Consider the following 20,630-nt stretch of genomic DNA (forward strand, 5'->3'; position numbering starts at 1 on the left):
ACAGCTACTTATCCACCTCGTGGCCATAGAAGGTCGCTACAGGATACAACTACGGAAGCTGGGAGAAACTAAACTTAACCAACTGCCGCAAACGTCACATGAAATAGGATACACTATACAGCTGATGAGCTACACATTAAAGACTCAAGGCTTCAGATTAGTTCATTCAATATCCATGTATACTCTTCTTTAAATGATGCTGCATCCCTCTAGTGTATGTATATATGTATTAATCCTGCTTGTTTCATTCCTAACTAGATGAACAGGCATTACTTCAGTGTACACTTTCAGAAACTGCTTTTAATTAATGTTCATGTGTAGTTCATAGGTTGCTTATGTTCTGCATCACTTGGCTGACTTTCTGCAGAGGTATTTTTGTTTACAGAAACACATTTCATGGCCTAAACACTTACATAGACCGCAAGAGAGCAAATACAGTTGTGAAAATGACTCAGATACTTTTCTTTCAGTCTGCAACTGCAAATGATCATCACTCTCCCACGCCAGGATTTCAACAATGGATCACCACTTTGTTATTTCAGCGATTTACAGCTGTGATATTCACATAAATTTGCACCAATGTTAACTTTGAGCCATATTTTACTGACTGTTAAACCAGATGTTTTCCAAGTGCAGATGTGTAATGGAAGGAGGAAGCCAAAATTTATTTCAAATTTGTAGTGTATCAACATAAAACAGGATACACTACACAGTTGATGAGCTTCAGATTAAAGAATGTAGGCTTTTCAACGTCTCTTGTTTTTTTGTTTAAATTTAAGTATTAATATCATGAGATCTGCGAGGTGGGCGCTGACAGACCATGAATGAGCTCCATCTGTTTCCTTCTGTCTTTGGCACGGTTGATGGTCATCTTAAACAAACGACAATAGAGCTCGACGGCAGCTGGAGTGTCGTCGTTCCCGGGCACGGGGTACGTCACCAGGCTGGGGTTGCAGTTTGAGTCCACCACACCCACTGTGGGAATGTTCATCTTGGCTGCGTCTCTGATGCCCACGTGCTGCTGAAAGACGTTGTTGAGAGTTGAAAGGAATATGATGAGATCCGGTAGGCGGACTCCTGGGCCGTACTGGATGTTGGCGTTGGTGAGGAGGCCGCCCTGCCAGTACCGCGTGTGCGCATACTCTCCACAATCTTTGGCCGTGGTCTCTACCAGATGGCCAAACTGACGCCGCCTGCTGACAAACAGGATGATGCCACCGCGATACGCTATGTGGGCGGTGAAGTTGAGGGCTAGCTGAAGGTGCTCCATAGTCTGGTCCAGATTGATAATGTCATGATCCAAACGACAGCCGTAGAGATACGGCTCCATGAGCCTAGAAACACGGAATTATAATTCAGAAAAATGTCACTTGAATCACTACTGCTGAATAAAATAACATAGCTCTAATAGCTACATTCCTGATGAAATGATCGACCAAGTAACCAAAACATTTCCTGCTGCTGGAGCTTTCTGTTAGAAGCATTTAATGACAATAGGTTAGTTATGGAATAGTTAAAAGAAATGCCATCTGTATTAAAACAACAAGTTTGTATCTCTTCCTTCAAGGTTCTAGGACCTGTGGTATTTATGCTTGCTGTTACCATTAATAACCAGAAGTGTTACCAAACAGAAACTTCCAATTTAATAAAGAGGGGTTTAAAGCATGAAGATTTATGGCATTTTTTATTATTATTAATAACTCCCCACTTTTTATCCACAGGAGACTACCACTAGGAGTTCTGGGCAAATGACACTGTTCAAGATAAAAAAAGTTATACTTTATTCAGCCATTGCATAATATGCAGACAGACTAAGCAATAGACAGAAGGTCTAAAATCTAACATGTGCCAAGTAGTGACTGAACACGCCTCTATCATGTGAGATTAGTTTCACATGTTGGGAATACCTAAACCCCACAGGACCCCGACCCCCCCCCCCAAACACTAAGGTAGAAGTTATAAAGCCTTGACCCACAAAGAAAGACAAGTGTCTCCAGCTTATTTAATTACAGACTACAAACAATTTGTAAATATACGGGGGTGCAGCGCACTAAAACGCTGAGATAAATATCACACCAACCTGTGCCTGCAACCTTTTTTGTGACCAAGATGCACTCTGGCGTCGAATAAGTCTTTCAAGGAGAAAAGCTCAGCCACACGAAAAAAGTCTGCTTTCTCGAGGGGCTGGTTTAATATTTTTTCTGTTAATAAGGAAAAACAACAACAACAACAAATGACAAGTAGTAACATAAATAAAATTCTTGAAAAAAAACAAAAACCAAGTGTTGACGCCCTTGCGTTATTTAGCTCACCTGTAACATCGCCAGCCTGGGGTTGAGGTGGCTTCGCAGACGGTGCTGTCACATAGTGATGTCCACCACAGGGGGATGCTACGGTGGCAGCCCGTGAGTATCGGAACCCTAAAAGGCCTAAATATGGAAAAAAAAAGTTAAAACATCGGTAGTTAACTATCATGAAGCGAATAATGCTTGCCAATAACCTAGCGCAGGCGTTCAATTATTGCCATTAATTGTAATACAGCATTTAGCTGTGGGCTAACATGCTAAACTGTAGCGTAGCGTACACGAAACTCAAAACTAAACGCAGAAATAAACACAAGGTAAAATGTTGGATTGGCTCTAAATCTTCTGAATATCTTCCTTGAACTATTTTCTAAATAAAAAACTGTAAACGGTTTTCAGTTACCTCTCGTAAGTGCCCGGACAGCCATGCTTGCAGAACCATGGAAGGTCAGCAAACTGCGACTGCGCAACTGTAGTTCACAGAATGCCGCAAAGTAGAAGCTTGTCGTGATGTGCTTGTGTAAAAACTACAATACCCATTAACCCACCTTTTCTCGGCTCAACTTTATTGAAAGAGTTGGAGCGTCACAGGCAGTACCGTTCTTGTGTCATTTAGCTATGAAACGTATTCAAGAACATAAGCCAATGCTTGTTGTAAGAAGAAAAACTGTTAATATAAAACAAATGTTTGTAAATATAGACGCCACTTCTAACAAAAAACAACAGTGGCATCATGAGGATAAGAACAAATATATGGTACCTCAAACAATATAACCCCAAATCAAATTTACTGTGCATTCGAGAAAAAATAGAAGAATTCAGCTAAGATAAATGCTGAAATACTCAAGGTATCCCTGAGTTCAGGATCCATATTTAATCCAAAATTAAAATTTAATGCCCTTAGTACTGTTATAGAACTTACCAAAACTTTACATACTTACTAAATACTTTAAAAAACAACAACAACTGTAATACATAAACACTTGGGTCCATAATAGTTTTTCAACAATCCATACACGCGCTAACAGCAGGCAGCATCTTCCAGGTGCATCTTTAAAAGCCAGCTTTTATCTCACTGTGTATGCTGAGCTTGCTGAGCGCGTCCAGTTTCCTGCAAAAAACCAAACAAACAAGGAAACTCAAGTTGCAGATGAGTTTTCTTTGCGTTTGATCGTTCACTGTTGAGACAAAACCATTTGGGTGCGATCACATACCCGCTTACTGGAACAAACTGAAGTTTCCTTTTGACGTGCTGCACAGCCTTGCCGTGCACAGAAGAGTTAATGAGGGAAGTTTTCTCCTGCAAGCATTGCATAATACACACTTCACACTGTGGATTTGAACTGTTTTTTATAAAGAACTGAAATCATGATGTTTGTAACTGACAAACAAACGCTGTCGTGTTTCCACATAATTGTACCTTCTTGCACTTTTCAGCCAAGTATCTCCTGTTGAACATGCTGCCTCTCTCCTCTGAGGTAAGAGCTATGCAAGGCCTGAAGGTAATGCCGGGATCAATGGCACTGGATAAAGACCTGGTAAAGGCAGAGTAGGATATGCATCAGACTACTCCTGCAGTAATCTTTAATAATTCTGTAAATTATAAAATTTAAGTCAAGAGGCCCACTGTTGCTCAGATTCCAATCTTTATTACACAGATGCACTTAAAAGACACGGCAAACATTTCTGTCATCAGAAAGAGTAAAAGAAAGAAGAAGAAGAAAAAAAACACTTCTTACAAAATATTTACAGAAAAACTGGATATGCACAGCATGTTCAGTAATGCCTTTTTTATTTCATAAAGAAAAATAAATAGCCTTTTTCAAACAGGAAATCCAGGAAAACTTTAACATGACAAAAAAAAAAACCAAAAACAAGCCACACAAAATATCAACTTTAGCAAGACAGCGAGGGGGAAATGTGGTACTTATGGAATCTGGAGCAAGACTTTATCCGAGACTACTAGAAGATCTATCACCAGCAACTCGGCTTTAAATTTTCTTTCATGAAAATCAATTATAGAACAGACAAAGACAAGAAGAGCGCTGTGTGTGAAAAGCAAAAGGTTGGTGGTAACTTGGTTCCTGTACCCATGATATTTATCTTAAAAATAAAACAACCCCCTACCCAAAAAAAGTGGCTCACAAGAGTCAAAGTAATAATTGAAACATAGTGGCTGTTTCTGCTTTATACTTAAAAAGTAGAAACTGACTGAAATGATCATCATTCAGAGTGCACAGAATTAGTCTGAGGTAAGGGATTAAAAGAATAAGACAAATGTGAGAAGGAAAAAAGAAAGGAAGGAGACTTTTCAAGATGGTGCTGACAGTATAAAAACACTTGCTGCACTTGAGTGAAAAGGTTGTGAAAGTGTCAAAAGATCTAATGATATACACTGTGCAGAGTGCAGCACATGCTGGACAAAGTAAATTGTGTCATTGCAGACACAGATGAGAAAATTCAGAGGAATAATAAACCAAAAAGTTCACTTACTTTGTATTTTAGTCTAAATATATTTTAAGGTTTGTTTAAACAGTATTGAAATCTGATTGGTCTTTTTTTTTTTTTTTTACATTAGATACACAATTATGCCCTTAATTTCATGTTAAAAATATTGTTTGGGGCTACAACTAAAACTTATTTTCAGTACTGACTGCTCAGCTCAGGTAAAGTGATTCTATTTGACATTGAAGAGGAAAAAACCCCACTTACCTAACACACAAAGAAATGAAATGCAGCAAATAACCCTATTTTAGGAAGTTTTGGCATTTTTGCTCGAAAAAATGATTGTTTTGGGGTTTTCTCTCACTTATGTTTTCACCCTAACCACTGCAGCTTTAGCACCCAGACGTTTAACTTTGTGCCATTTTGATTTCCTGCACATGTAAAATAAATGAAAACCATAATCTAGGCAGTGATGGAAACCTACTACAATAAATAAGAATGCACAGTGAGATTTCAAACCAATACCAGGACCACTGTTTAAAAAAATTCTAGCCAATGTCCAGGTTATATATATATTTTTTAAACAGTTTATACAAACCTGATGAGACACAAACAATAACCACTGACCAATGCCATCTGTGTCATTTGATTTGTACTGGCTTATTCAATGGTCCATCCCTAAATTTGATGTTGGAAATTACTTTTAAAGTCTTAATAAGGTAACTAATGTAACTATTCAGGGCTCTGGGTTTCCTACTGGAAGATGGGAAAAGATGCAACCTAAATTTAAACATTTTGGACTCAAACCTAAATCGTTATTCTGCCAAACTGAGACTTCTTTTCCTTGTCACGTCTTCTTTTTTGTTTTTTAGCAAAAATATTTAGGAACATGTAATTTTCTACCGCTCATTCGTTTCTGCACGAAAGTGTCACTGTATTGCTTTTCAAACGATCAACAACAGATAACTTATGAGCACATATAAAGTTTTCATTGTGGTTCCACAACTGTGAAATTGTAAAAATACATAAAAAAAAGTCAGTTTTATGATAAAAAAAAAAAAAATCAATAAACATTCCCTTATAAATCAATGAGCTCGATCAGAATCTATAATATTTGACAGGACACCATTAGAGAAATCAGAAAATGATGACACTATGGTTTATAGTGGTCAAAGAAAAATACTTACAATGTGGAAAAGCCCTGCTTCTTTTCTGGATTTCTCTTCTGGCCTGATTCACAATCTGTCTCATCTATAAACTCTTCCTCTTTTCTTCCTAGATGCACTTCTTTATTATCTATCTTCATACCCTCGCCTTCGCTCTTCTTCTCCCTTAGTAAGTTTGCTCTCTCCTTAACCTCGCTTCTTTCCCTGCATTGAACCTGGACGTGATTTGTCCTATTAGCTTCCAGTTCCACAAACACACTCTTGTCCTTGGGCATATGCACCGTACTCTCCTTCTCCCCTTCGATGGAGCACTGGGACCTCTGGCCGGCAGGTAGATCCCGTGTAAAGGACATCCTCGGATGCTGTCTGGCAGCAGAAAAAAAATTCAAAACAGGAGATGTGAATGTAGTATTTCCAGCAGTGTCTTTAGAACAGGGGAATGGTGATTTACTGGTCCTTGCAGAGGACCAAACAGTAACAGGGGTCTGTAATTTGTGGGCCATTCCTCCACTCTGATGTGTTACCGAGCCACCCTCGCTGATTTCAGATGAGGTGATGTGGAACGGAGTCCGACTGAGAGTCCTCGCGTCGTGAGTAGGTAGTCCGAGGCTCTGGCGCCATTTGATTGCCTCTGAGCGAGAATGAGCGACGCTAGGACTCAAAATTGGTCGAGCCCTCTTCGTCTGTGAGGTGGCGTTGTGGACATCACCTTTATCAATATACGGTCTCCTTTCCTCAGTTCTAGCTGCCCCTGCCCCATCTGCTGGTTCCAAAAGACTGGGACTGCAGGATCCGGCTGAGGGATGTGATTGTGCACCGACCGCAGAGATGTCTGGAAAAACAGTCTGTGGTGTCTGAAGTCTATTATGAGCTGGACTACTAATATGAGACTTTTCAGAGAGAGGACTGATACTTTTCGTTGGAATCTCAGCCAGCTGATTTTCCTGTTTAATGTCTTTATCTTGAAATGAGCTACAAATAGTGACAGTACCATTCCTGGCTATATTTCCATCTTTAATTTTGTCTGCGGTAGAAACCTTGGCCTTTTCAGCCAGAAATCTTCGGATCTCTTGCTCAATACTGTCATCGCTGTCTACTGAGCTGCTGTCTTCCTTAATCTGAGGTGCGGCTTCCGCAGTGTGCACAAACTGGATGCCTGGATGCTCAGCTCCCTTCAGGATCTCCGTTTCACCTTCATGCAGCTCGTGATTCTTACCTTTATAAACTTGCTTATGTTGTGAAATGCTCTTTTTCCCCAGCCCAGGCTTGTCTTTCTTGTCATTCTTACTTTTCTGCACCTTTTTCAAATCACTACACTTGGAAAGAAAGTCAATGTGTAACTTTTTGGTCTGAAATGCATTTCCTAACAGCGGGTCTTCGTCTTTGAGGCACTTCCTTGATTTCCGCTTTAAGTCTCTCATCTTTTTCTTTGATTTCTTTTTCGTTTTCAGAAGGTCTTTTATCGCCGTGTCTAGGTCCTCATCGCTGTCAAGAGAGCTGCTTTTGTCTCCACTTTGGTCTGACTTGTGTAATCCAGTGGCAGGGTGTGTTTGACTTCTCTGGGGCAATGCCAAGAGCTTTGATTCTTTTGTATGGTCAGGTAAAGGCTTAGAGGCGGTTTCTTTAACGCTGTCCTCTGCCCCTGCCATGGTGGAAACACAAATCTTTTTCTCTTTGTGTTTTCTTCGTTGCTTTAAAGACAGTTTCGATGGTTTCTTTTCGATCTGTGGTTCATTTGCTTTTACCTTCTCCATTTCATTTGTACCCTGAGCGTCTTGAGTCACAGCAGAGCTGGGTGCCTGTTTGTGCACTTGGGCCTTCTGCTCGAGAAATTTCCTGATTTCTTGCTCAATCCCATCTTCACTATCAATGGAGCTGTCATTGCTTTCTTCACAGGGGCAGTTTTCAGGAAGAGAAGACTGGAAGGAAGATTCAGTGGTGACACAACCACTAAGGCCAACGCTATGATGGAAGGGCCCAGGCATGACAGTCTTTGAAATGTCCAGTATTGCCTCAGCACACATGAGCTCTGCAGTTGTATTGGCCTTTGGAGGGGCAGGGGTTGCCTGCTCCTTCAAACTCTCTACTTTATATGACAAAAATACATTTTCTTTACATTTCAAGCTGTCTGAAAGTGTAGGTTTGGGTATAGAAACAGATGGAGTAGGCTGGAAAGATTTCACTTCTTTTTCTGTCGTGCTCATCTTTTTCCTCAGCTTCTGTCTTTTGATATTCTCTGCGCTTGTACTTGCAACATTGTGTATTATCGACTTACTGAAAGGTTTCTGCTTGTGCAGCGATGGCGTCAGGACGCTCTTCTCCTTGAGTTGTTCAAGCTGGTAGCAGCGAATCGCTTCTTCAATCCCGTCATCGCTACTCGAGTCAGACTCCTCTTTGAATGCACGTGGATCGAAAGCTTCTGCTGTGTTCTGCTGCTCCTTTTTCTCCAGCTGATATCTCTGAATGGCCTCCTCGATGCCGTCGTCGCTACTGGAATCATTCGAGTCTTCCACCTTAGCCGTGACGGGGTAACTGACAGTTTTGTTGATGAGACTCACTGGTTTAGAGGGATTTCTTGCTTGCTCTTTTGAACACTCCAAACTTTTGTTTGTGCTTTTATTCAAATCGAAGTTCTTAACTATATTTTCATTTAGAGATGCCTTGTTTTTAATACACTTTTTTATAGGTATGACAGTGGGTACTGCTGGGGTCTCGACTTTGAGGCTTTTTGAAAAATTGCTACCCGCAATCAAGAATGCATCGCTGTTGCTGTGCTGTTTGGACACCTCGGGAATGGATGGGTTTCTTCTCTGAATTTTAGATGATGGGAGAAAAGTCGAGCACGGTTCTGCTTTGCGTTTGTGATCATCCTTTTCTTTCAGGTATTCCAGTATTGCCTCCTCGATTCCTCTGTCCACAGAATCGTCGCTATCCGAGTCACTGCTTTCACGGATGTTTGGCGAGGAAATGTCAACATGTGGGTTTTCACTGGGGCTTTTAGTTTTGGACTTGACTCCCACATAAGAACCTGCTGCAACCTTGCAGACTTGGGGATGACCCTCCTGTCCTGATAGCACATTACCCTCGATCTCGTCGCCCATCTCGAGTGAGGACTGGGTGCTTCTAAGACTCTCTATGATCATCTGGACCTTGTCTGAGATAGGTGTGCCTCTTGTGGACAACTCTGTGTCAGAGTCATTGAAGCAAACTGGAGGGCTATAGCCTCCAGGCGGGCCACATGTTCTCCATTCTGTTTGCGTCACTGCGACAGGAGGTACATTCATCAAGTACATTCTAGTGAAGTAGGGTGAGGTCCTCGACCACTGGAGCGCAGCGGACTCCGTTCAGTTACATTTTTCACTCTGTAATGAAGAAAAGAAAAGAAAAAAAACACAGAAAGAAAAAATGTCACTAAAGTGATGATTATTAAAACTACAATTAGACTTCATCCAACCAAACTGCTGTTACTCAAATTTTACAGTCTGTAAGAGCTGAAAATCAGGTCCTTCATGCCCAATATTGCTGTCATGATTTATTGTAGCTTTAATACATACACACAGATAGCCTCAGATTACTTAAGCGTGGCTGAACCATGAGAGCATGCCAAGAAAAATGCCAAACTGCTCATGATGGGATTAATCCGATAGTAGGCCAGATCATCTGAAGGGTCTTCTGTGATTGGTTGTTGTTTTATGGCCCACTCTGCTGTTGGTATTACACTTTAACTGGGTCCAAATGAACACTTAGAACAACCAGTGGCCAGTTGAGTCAAGTCCACTTGAATTGTTATCATTTAAGACTCATGTAGGCTGATGGCAACATGATGACAATCTGCCTGCATTCATTATTTGGAAAGCAATTATTTGCAACAATTTTGACAATTTATCTGAGAGTGATTAGACTGGAACTTTTTGTAGAACGGTTGCCTACTATCAGGCAATCTGTGCAATGGTCTTGCAATCAAAAGTGGTCATGAGTGTGCAACACCCTCAATCTCTGGCAAACCATTTAGAAACCCCATGTTGAAATCGGTTGCACTATATGAAAAATTCATTTAAAATTTATTTTCTTTTTTTGTTTATGGAAGGAGGTTGCTGTCCTGTTTTCACTGTGTCACTGAGCTATCAGCCTGCTCTGAATAGGAGGCAACTTTGTCAAATAAGTGTGTTGGAAGGTTTTTCAGGTGAGCCTGTAAAAATACATCACAGCCACACGAAACAAGCAATATCATGCCATACTGATTTCTTTCCCCTTACCCCGAGTAGTAGTAATCAGCTAATAGACATTGAGCTGAAAAACCATTTGATCTATTTTAAATGTGCATTTTTTCTGCTTTTTGTTATTTTTTTGATAATTCAGGCATTAAAGCTGTTTGGTGGACAAAGCAAAAATTACTATTCCGTCACTTTAAGCACAGAGATTTTACAGACCACTTTTTCTCCTTCAAGTCTGGTACCACACATCATAGCTCGAAGGTTTCTGAAAATAATTAAGTCTACCCATCAACGGCAAAGCACTTTAAAAGCAAACAAAAAGACCCCAACAAAACTGAGTCTACAGCTGACACATTAAGCCACTGCGCAGCCTTCTAAAATGCCTAGAGCATCATCAGTTGCCGGACAGAAAAACAACCAATTGTAATCGATCCAATCTTACACCAACCCGAGTGGCATGCTCATCTATTTTAACAATTAACACCCCCGCCGCCCCCCCCACAAACCAGAATATTAAAAAAAAAAAGTTCAATATAAAACAGGCTGCAAAGATTTGATAACAATCCAGAGGCCACCATTTAATCAAGGCACATCCAGAATGTAAGTGAAATGTTGGCAGCTGTGTTTTAATACTTCTGTGGCTCCCAATTACTGAATTCATTTCCTCAAATTAACAGCATGAAAAATACTTTCTAATTTATTTTCCATTCAATAATGGACGCGGTATATTTTTTTCCCTACTTGTGTCATTTTTTGTACATTTGCAATGTAAAGAATACTTGTCAAGACCAGTGTGTTGGATGGTTGTTTGGTTGATCCAATTTAATACAAGTTTGCTAGGCTAACGTTGTCTCAGGATGGTGGTGCATGAGACGAGTCATCTTGTCATCATTGTATTTTAATTTATTTAATAAACCCCCCAACTAGAGCTGGGCGATATGAGATTTTTTCATATCACGATTAGAGCTGGGCGATAGAACGATAACGATATGTATCGCGATATAACTTTTACTCGATAGAGAAATTAAGCTATCGCGATAGACCTCGCCGCTCTTGTCCTCTTAAAAAAAAAAAAAGGTCAGCCAATCCAAATTAAGTAGCGCAGAGCTGAACCAATCACAGCCGCAGCGTCACGTCGCGTGACTTGCTACGTACAGCACAAGTGCCAAGCCGCACGTGTGTTTGTTTGGGAAGCAGCCAGCGCGTAATGGAGGAAATGAGTGTGCCGACTAGAAAAATCAACCGAGCGTGACCGAAGAGAAAACCGATGATGGTTCCAACGCCGGAGAGATTGTCGAACGGAAGAGCCATAGAAGTTCCGTAGTGTGAAGGTATTTCGGCTATTTCAAGTCTGACAAAAAACAGAGTAGCGTGCACTGTAAATTGTGCCGAAAGCAAGTCTGGAAATACAATAAACTGGTGCATGCGTCACACTGTGCGCCACGTTATTGTTTCGGTGAAATGAATTTCTACAATACTGTTACTGTTAATTCTACTCTCTGGAGTGTTTAAATGCTTACATATACACACAGTTACTGTCCCTCCACACGTACGACTCTGTTCTGCTTCTATGCCCCAGCTTTGTTTACTTTTTCCCACCGAGGCTTCTAGACTTCTGATTGGCCAACATTTCTGCACGGTTAGGAATCTAGCGCCACCTGCTGCTTTGGCATGTTCATAGCAGCGTTTTCCTTCATTTCTGCCTTTACGTGTGGATGGGATTATTTTTTAAAACGAAAACGGAAAATCTCCGTTTTCAAAAATACCCGTGTACGTGTGGACGTAGCCTCAGTCTCTGACTGGAAGCGCTAATTCGTCATTCGGCTTTTGTCAGACTAAAGTAACTGTTAAAACTGTTTGAAAAGCTCAGCTATACAACAAGGAGAGATTGAGAATTTCCTTTTAGTTCTCAGTTTATTTGATATTGACAAAAGTTAGTCAGTTTTGTCTGTTCTTCTGTAAAACAAACTAAGATTTATTTTTAGAATTAATATTTTGTTTCTAAGTGGAATTGACAATTTAGTCTGTTTCGTTTGTTCTATTTTGAAACTTAAACGCTTTAGTGGCTGCCTTTTGTGTAGTTTGCAATATTTGCCTTTATTTATCTGAAAAAGTCTCGTGTTCCTTAAGTACATCTACCCTGTTGAACTTAGGACGCCACACACACCGAGCCGACAGGCTAGCAGATGACTCCGGCAAGACCAGAGGTGGAGGTTTGTGCATTTATATTAACAATGCTTGGTGCATGAACTCCACTACTACTGAGAGTCACTGCTCACCTAATGCGGAGTTTTTAATGGTCAAATGCAGACCTTATTATCTCCCCAGAGAATTCACTTCGATCATACTCACTGCCGTGTATATACCCCCCGACGCTAATGCTAGGTTGGCCATGAAAGAACTTTCTGCAGCCATTAACAAACACCAGAATAAACACCCCGAGGCTGCTTTTATTGTTGCTGGCGACTTCAACCACACCAACTTAAAGACAGTCCTCCCCAGATTCCACCAACATGTCTCCTGCCACACCAGAGGAGACAAGACTTTAGACCATGTGTATTCCAACCTGGCTGGAGCCTACAAAGCAACACCCCTCCCCCACATTGGACAATCGGACCATCTCTCCCTGTTCCTCACACCTCGGTATTCACCACTCATCCAACGTGTGAAACCTGCTGTGAGGACAATTAAAGTGTGGCCAGAGGGGACAGACGCAGTGCTCCAGGACAGATTTAAAAACACAGACTGGAATATGTTCACCCACACAGACCTGGACCAGTACGCCTCATCTGTACTGGATTACATCTCCAAAACCACAGACAGTGTCACCACCCAGAAACGGATCACCATGTACCCCAACCAGAAGCCTTGGATGAACCGGGATGTTCGTCTCCTCCTGAAGGCCCGCAACACTGCCTTTAGGTCAGGAGATGCACACGCCTACAGTACAGCCAGGGCTAATCTAAAGAAGGGCATCAAAAAAGCCAAACACCATTACAAAAAGAAGGTAGAAGAACACTTCTCCAACTCCAACCCCCGACGCATGTGGCAAGGACTCCAGACCATCACAGACTACAGGACCACCAAACCCTCCCCCGCATCCTCTGATGTCTCCTTCCTCAACGAGCTCAACAACTTTTATGCTCGTTTTGAGCGAGGGAACCCCACAACCACAACCAAAGCAGACATGACGCCAGACCACCAACCTATGACTCTCTCCCCCACCGATGTAGGAGCGGTGCTGAGCAGGATCAATGTCCACAAGGCTGCAGGCCCTGATGGCATCCCCGGGCGTGTTCTCAGAGCGTGTTCTGGGGAGCTTGCAGGAGTGCTCACAGACATATTCAATCTGTCCTTGGCCCACGCTGTGGTACCGGCCTGCTTCAAATCCACCTCCATCGTCCCGATACCCAAAAACTCCAACCCATCTTGCCTCAATGATTACCGCCCAGTAGCACTCACCCCCATCATCACTAAGTGCTTAGAGCGACTGGTCCTAGCACACTTCAAATCCTGTCTCCCCCCCACCCTGGACCCCCACCAATTCGCATACCGCCGGAACAGGAGCACAGAGGATGCAGTCTCCATCGCAATGCACTCTGTCCTCTCACACCTGGACAACAACACCTACGCCAGAATGCTGTTTATAGACTTCAGTTCAGCGTTCAATACAATCCACCCCTCACAACTCATCAGGAAACTGACAGACCTGGGTATCAGTTCCCTCATCTGCAAATGGTTACTAGACTTCCTGACCAACCGCCCCCAACATGTCCGGCTGGATAACCGCTGCTCATCTACCATCACAATGAACACCGGTGTACCACAAGGCTGTGTGATGAGCCCTTTCCTCTACTCCCTCTTCACCCACGACTGCAGACCTGCTGATGGTTCCAACACCATCATTAAGTTTGCAGATGACACCACGGTGATTGGCCTCATCAGTGACAACGATGAGGCCGCCTACAGGGAGGAGGTGGATCGTCTGGCTGAGTGGTGCGACAGAAACAACCTGCTGCTTAACACCGAGAAGACCAAGGAGCTCATCGTGGACTACAGGAGGAATGCTGACCCACATCCACCCATCCACATTAAGGGGACGGCTGTGAAGCGTGTGAGCAGCTTCAAGTTCCTGGGAGTCCACATCTCCGAGGATCTCACCTGGACGACAAACTGCTCCAAGCTGGTCAAGAAGGCTCACCAGCGCCTCTTCTTCTTGAGGACTCTGAGGAAGAACCACCTGTCCTCAGACATCCTGGTGAACTTCTATCGCTGCACCATCGAGAGCATCCTGACCAACTGTATAACAGTCTGGTACGGGAACTGCTCTGCCTCGGACCGGAAGGCGTTGCAGAGGGTCGTGAAAACTGCCCAGCGCATCGCCGGAGCACCACTTCCTGCCATAAAAGACATCTACAGGAAGCGGTGTCTGAAAAGGGCTGGGAAAATCATCAAAGACCCCAGTCACCCATCACATGGACTCTTCACCCTCCTGCCCTCTGGGAGGCGCCACAGGAGCCTCCGGACTAAGACCACCAGGTACCGGAACAGCTTCTTCCCCACAGCTGTCAGACTCCTGAACTCTGCCTCCTGACATCTGACCCACGTTAAACTCATGGACTGAACATACACACACCCACAATGGACAACTGTACCCTCAAACACATAATAATAACATGGAGTGAACCACCACTCACAACCACTAGCACTTTATATAGCCTCTGTAGAAACTATCTACACCCTCACTTATCTTAACTGCACTACTGTATAGCTCTGTGTAAATAATCATTCTGTACATTCGATAATTTTTAATCCTACAACTGTTTACAACTTGCATAGTTCCCATTTCTGTATAGCTGTATATCCCAGATTCTGTAAAGTTATTTATTTCATATTCTGTATAGTTTTTCATATTTATATTCATATCCTGTACATAGCTTGTACTCACTACAGCCTGTACATACTTATAGTTATAGAATATTCACAACATACTTCATACCGTGTACATTATAACATACCATAATAGACCCATTTCTGTAATATACTCACATATCTATATTATTGCTAATATATATTGTAATATATCTATATCACTAAAGCACTTCTGGATGGATGCAAACTGCATTTCGTTGCCCTGTACCTGTGCATGTGCAATGACAATAAAGTTGAATTCTATTCTATTCTATTATTATGGGAAATAAATATTTAAAAACAAGCTGCTGATTATTTCACATTTTACTTGTGAGCAACGACACATTTAAATCTTACAAATATAGTTATTTGGCTTATATCGTGATAGATATCGTTATCGCCTGAAATGAAAAAAACATATTGTGATTAGAGCTGGGCGATATGAGATTTTTTCATATCACGATATGTTTTTTTCATTTCAGGCGATAACGATATCTATCACGATATAAGCCAAATAACTATATTTGTAAGATTTAAATGTGTCGTTGCTCACAAGTAAAATGTGAAATAATCAGCAGCTTGTTTTTAAATATTTATTTCCCATAATAAGTTCAACAGGGTAGATGTACTTAAGGAACATGAGACTTTTTCAGATAAATAAAGGCAAATATTGCAAACTACACAAAAGGCAGCCGCTAAAGCGTTTAAGTTTCAAAATAGAACAAACGAAACAGACTAAATTGTCAATTCCACTTAGAAACAAAATATTAATTCTAAAAATAAATCTTAGTTTGTTTTACAGAAGAACAGACAAAACTGACTAACTTTTGTCAATATCAAATAAACTGAGAACTAAAAGGAAATTCTCAATCTCTCCTTGTTGTATAGCTGAGCTTTTCAAACAGTTTTAACAGTTACTTTAGTCTGACAAAAGCCGAATGACGAATTAGCGCTTCCAGTCAGAGACTGAGGCTACGTCCACACGTACACGGGTATTTTTGAAAACGGAGATTTTCCGTTTTCGTTTTAAAAAATAATCCCATCCACACGTAAAGGCAGAAATGAAGGAAAACGCTGCTATGAACATGCCAAAGCAGCAGGTGGCGCTAGATTCCTAACCGTGCAGAAATGTTGGCCAATCAGAAGTCTAGAAGCCTCGGTGGGAAAAAGTAAACAAAGCTGGGGCATAGAAGCAGAACCGAGTCGTATGTGTGGAGGGACAGTAACTGTGTGTATATGTAAGCATTTAAACACTGCAGAGAGTAGAATTAACAGTAACAGTATTGTAGAAATTCATTTCACCGAAACAATAACGCGGCGCACAGTGTGACGCATGCACCAGTTTATTGTATTTCCAGACTTGCTTTCGGCACAATTTACAGTGCACGCTACTCTGTTTTTTGTCAGACTTGAAATAGCCGAAATACCTTCACACTACGGAACTTCTATGGCTCTTCCGTTCGACAATCTCTCCGGCGTTGGAACCATCATCTGTTTTCTCTTCGGTCACGCTCGGTTGATTTTTCTAGTCGGCACACTCATTTCCTCCATTACGCGCTGGCTCCATTACCCGCTGGCTGCTTCCCAAACAAACACACGTGCGGCTTGGCACTTGTGCTGTACGTAACAAGTCACGCGACGTGACGCTGCGGCTGTGATTGGTTCGGCTCTGCGCTACTTAATTTGGATTGGCTGACCTTTTTTTTTTTTTTTTTTTTTTAAGAGGACAAGAGCGGCGAGGTCTATCGCGATAGCTTAATTTCTCTATCGAGTAAAAGTTATATCGCAATACATATCGTTATCGTTCTATCGCCCAGCTCTACCCCCAACACCCAGGATAAGCTGAAGAGAATGCATGGATGGATATTTGGTGTCCCTGTATCAATACATTGCAAAAATACTGCAACACTATGCTACTAGTTACTTTACAGAAATATTTCCATTAGATCAAAGACCCTATGTGCTTATTAAAGTAGGAGTTCTCACCACTTTTGATGTGGGATCCTTTTTCCATTTTCTTGTTTTACCAGGAATTACCTAGATGCTGGTTCTTGTCACATCAAAGATATCTCAGTTGTTAGCGATAAATTTGCCTTTCTAAAATTTTTCCATTTTAGAAAAAATGTGTCCTAAAAACAGGAAACAGGCCGGTGTAGCTGACTTTTGTTCTCAAATGGCTATGGAAGTGCACTAAACTGCAGTTTCTGGAATGGCCACTTGAGGCTCGCTCCAAAAGCGAGTCAATTTTTGTAGAATGCACAGCTTTACAGCAGAAATAAACATCTTTATGACTTTGATCAGTATAGCAGTCTTTCACCACTCTTCATGCCGCATCTCTGGCATGCACATTTTTAGAAACACTCATTGATATTAAGGCTTAAAGTTAGGGTTGTGCCTGTTTCGAGTGACAGGTGAGTGTTATTTTATCTGGTTTAGGCTGGAGTGCACTAAAGGTCCCTCCAAGAAGTCAGCTGTTGAGTTTTTCTGGTGTGTACTTAGTGCATTAGAAATGCACCTTTCTAATTAAACAAGGTATCTTAGGAAACTCCTTTGCTCTGATAGGGCGGTATCTGATCTGGACCTATCATAAGTGTAGTACAGGTGTAGTTACAATAAAGTTATGACGTTTTTGATATGTTACTTAAAGACATTACAGGTTGTTTGCATTCTGTTAAAAATGCAAACACATTTGAGAGGACAGAATATTAAAACTGACACACTAATAAACAGTGGCTGTCCGGACAAGTGTCAGGTTCCACAGTTATAGGATGGGACCTTGGCCCTTCTATATATGGAGGGATAAACTAGGCTAAAACTAGAGATAAACGTTGCAGGGTCCCGTCACCATCAAGTAGCCTTCGGGCATCAACCTGCTGGATGAGTCGCGGAGCCCGAGCCTAGCCTGCTTGCACAAATTGGAAATCCGCCCTTCCAGCTCAGTCTGCAGCCTACAGGGGTGCACAGCCAGCCCCCCTATAGCCCAGCTACGAGGCTAAACTCGTAACCATCCCGATTACTGCGTTTAACTCGCTGAACCCGGTAGAAAGTACAAGTAACACTACGTAACCAGAATGGGTCAATAAAGACGCGAAAAAAAAGCCTATAAACCGAGCCAAATACGCCTCATACCGGAGTCTTACGCCAACTTTGTTTCATGTATTATGTATACAAAGAAACTTTCGCCAGACATACCAACAATTCACGAACAACATTTTCCGTGTTTCATAAGTAAACGTGCCGTTGTCAGTATTTTCGCTACGGGACGGTTTCCTGGTTTCAGCAGACCAACCCCGGCTGTCCCCGTAACCCTATAGCGGCGCGGAGTGCACAGCTGCCCGGCTTGCATCGTTAGGAGACTCCGCAGAGCAACCATGTTTCTTCGCACCGGCCACGGTTGTCAAAACCCACAGCACTCGGTCCACAACCCGCTAGAACGTAAGTAATGCCACTAAATGCGTTTAGACTGAGCAGAAACGCGTCGTTTGGCCGAGAAATGGAGGAAGCGATGTGAAACATTGGGAGAGTTAAGCAGGGCTAGTCGGTGACTTGAAAGACACAAGCGGGCCTCCCGGCTGCTGCAGCCCCGGCATTTTCTCCGGCAAAGAAAGCCTTTGTACTGAGCCACAGCGTACACTCCTAGCCTGGGCTATCTTCACACAAATTGAGCCACAAAGAAGGCAATTTTCAAGTTTTACTCACCTGAATATGACACAGAACGAGAGTTACGGCGACAATATGCACATTGCTGCGCTGGTTTAAGATGCTCGGAAAGCCGTCGCGAAGCTATTTCGGTGTCCGTCAGCAGCTAACACCGCGCCTGAAGCTTCTCGCCGTCGAGTGCCCCTCCGCTCCGACTGCCGGGCGGACAAGCTTCCTTAAACCGGAGTCCAACCAAGCATGGATCCATTCAAATAGGGTATCGGCTTTTCTCCCGGAAAATGTTTGCGCTTACATTTTATGTATATTACACTGCAAAAACAATCGGTACGTCTAATATAACGATGGCGCATTTATAAAGTTAAACACTTTGCCGCCAGGAACCCTAAAGAAAATCTAGAGCATGACAGAGGATTAATACGCCTCCAAAGTTTTATCTCCTCAAACAACTCCCAGTCTATGCTCCACACTGATATCGACTCTAGTTCTCAGGGTGGTATAATGCAGTTTTTAGTGGCATGTGTTTGTTTTACTTGACACGTAATTCATATTTTACACTTAAAAAAACTGTAATATTTGTATTACACTATATTTACTTTTTACATGAAAATTACATATAATGGTGGAAATGCATACGTCTTTTATTAGTATTATTATTATTTCTTGATCTTTTGAAGAGTCAAGTGAACATAAACTAGCATGCATAGCTGTGGGACTAACTCAGTGGAGCTCTGATCTTGAATTTACCAGGGGAGATTTAAAATTACTTTAAAAGGCACGTTTATACAGGGATCCCTATACAAACAAGCAAAATAGGAATGGATACCTCTCTAAACACCGATCAAAAGGTTTTCTGTCAAAAAGTCACGTTGTGATTTAGACTTTTTTTTTTTTTTACAGCTCACAAAGCCCCCTTTCCTCTTTCAGAAGGAACACCGAAGGAAGAATGGGAGGAAAGCACAACTACTGGTGCTCAGCTTCTGCCAAGCTGACTCTACAACACTTAAACCTCCTTTAGAGTGCTTAGATTTCCAGAAAGGTTGCACAATTACAAAATCCTAATCATCACTTCCTTAGGGGCCCACATAGTAGAAAGTTTACACCATGTCATTACAGGCGTGCTAATGTTCTTTAATTTTAGATTGTTATAGCTTAGATTTAATTCCAGTTCTCATTCAAGGGTGGAAAAAAACAAACAAACAAACAAAAACCCTTCGCTTTTAAAGTTAATCAATCACAGCTTCTGGGCATTTGCCCTCTGCAAGTAAGCGCAATGTATTTTGTTTGCCAAGACCATTTCAAGCCCAAAACCTAAAGATAATAAGACTACAATAAATGTTAACAATAGTGCTATAACTCTTCTCACTTTAGATGCAGATGCCTTTACAGTTTTTACATTGTATTTACTAATGTTTTCTCCAAGCTGTTGGTTACGTCATGCCTTTCATTCATATTATTAATGATCCTGTAATTCTATACCACTTTTTAGGTATACACACTGGTGAAAATTTCCAGGTATCTGTCTTTTAGGAGTTCATTTGGTTAGCATTCTTCAGGTTTGCTTGCCATGACACTGTAATATATATATATATATATATATATATATATATATATAAACAGTGTAATGTAATGCATATCCCTTCCTGCAACACGTAATGTTGAAAATACACTTTCCTATGTATTAATATTCCACAGAGTAAGAAATTATTTCAAAATATTTCCCCTTTGGCATTTTACTAGACTCTTCCAAGAAAGAATTGAGCTTTTTACCATCTATCATTGTTTGCTTTCTCTGAACTTTCCACCCGATCCTCATCTTGTGTCTTGGCTTTTGGCTGGGACCAAGTTTTTATTACTCTCTGCCACTCACTTTTTAAAACTTTAAAATCAGTTTTCCTGAAGATATGGAAAAATATGTCTAAATAGGTCAAAAT

The 20,630-nt window shown here is 41.6% G+C and overlaps 2 protein-coding genes across 2 annotated transcripts; both read right to left on the minus strand.

The window, feature by feature from the left end:
- Window positions 1-280: 280 nt before the first annotated feature.
- Window positions 281-2,861, minus strand: mrps2 (mitochondrial ribosomal protein S2). Its single transcript, XM_076886668.1, has 4 exons — window positions 2,707-2,861; window positions 2,313-2,429; window positions 2,081-2,201; window positions 281-1,334 (listed from the first exon to the last, which is right to left on the minus strand). The coding sequence occupies exons 1-4, from the start codon at window positions 2,729-2,731 to the stop codon at window positions 788-790; spliced, it is 810 nt and encodes a 269-aa protein (XP_076742783.1). The 5' UTR covers window positions 2,732-2,861; the 3' UTR covers window positions 281-787.
- ppp1r26 (protein phosphatase 1, regulatory subunit 26) lies at window positions 2,851-19,096 on the minus strand. Its single transcript, XM_004549842.3, has 5 exons — window positions 18,739-19,096; window positions 5,936-9,276; window positions 3,724-3,838; window positions 3,518-3,603; window positions 2,851-3,414 (listed from the first exon to the last, which is right to left on the minus strand). Exons 2-5 carry the CDS (start codon window positions 9,205-9,207, stop codon window positions 3,357-3,359), a joined length of 3,531 nt encoding a protein of 1,176 aa, XP_004549899.3. The 5' UTR covers window positions 9,208-9,276; window positions 18,739-19,096; the 3' UTR covers window positions 2,851-3,356.
- Between the last annotated feature and the right edge of the window lie 1,534 nt (window positions 19,097-20,630).

The sequence above is a fragment of the Maylandia zebra genome, linkage group LG7 (assembly GCF_041146795.1).
Source record: "Maylandia zebra isolate NMK-2024a linkage group LG7, Mzebra_GT3a, whole genome shotgun sequence".
Lineage (NCBI taxonomy): Eukaryota > Metazoa > Chordata > Actinopteri > Cichliformes > Cichlidae > Maylandia > Maylandia zebra.

Coding starts and splice junctions, on each gene's coding strand:
- ppp1r26 (XM_004549842.3), bottom strand. CDS start 9,207: ATGTACTTGATGAATGTACCTCCTGTCGCAGTGACGCAAACAGAATGG. Junction 3,839..5,935: donor AAGCAGGGCTTTTCCACATT/GTAAGTATTTTT, acceptor TGCCTTTACCAG/GTCTTTATCCAGTGCCATTG. Junction 3,604..3,723: donor TGGCTGAAAAGTGCAAGAAG/GTACAATTATGT, acceptor CAATGCTTGCAG/GAGAAAACTTCCCTCATTAA.
- mrps2 (XM_076886668.1), bottom strand. CDS start 2,731: ATGGCTGTCCGGGCACTTACGAGAG. Junction 2,430..2,706: donor TGTCCGGGCACTTACGAGAG/GTAACTGAAAAC, acceptor TTCCATATTTAG/GCCTTTTAGGGTTCCGATAC. Junction 1,335..2,080: donor AAAAAAGGTTGCAGGCACAG/GTTGGTGTGATA, acceptor CCGTGTTTCTAG/GCTCATGGAGCCGTATCTCT.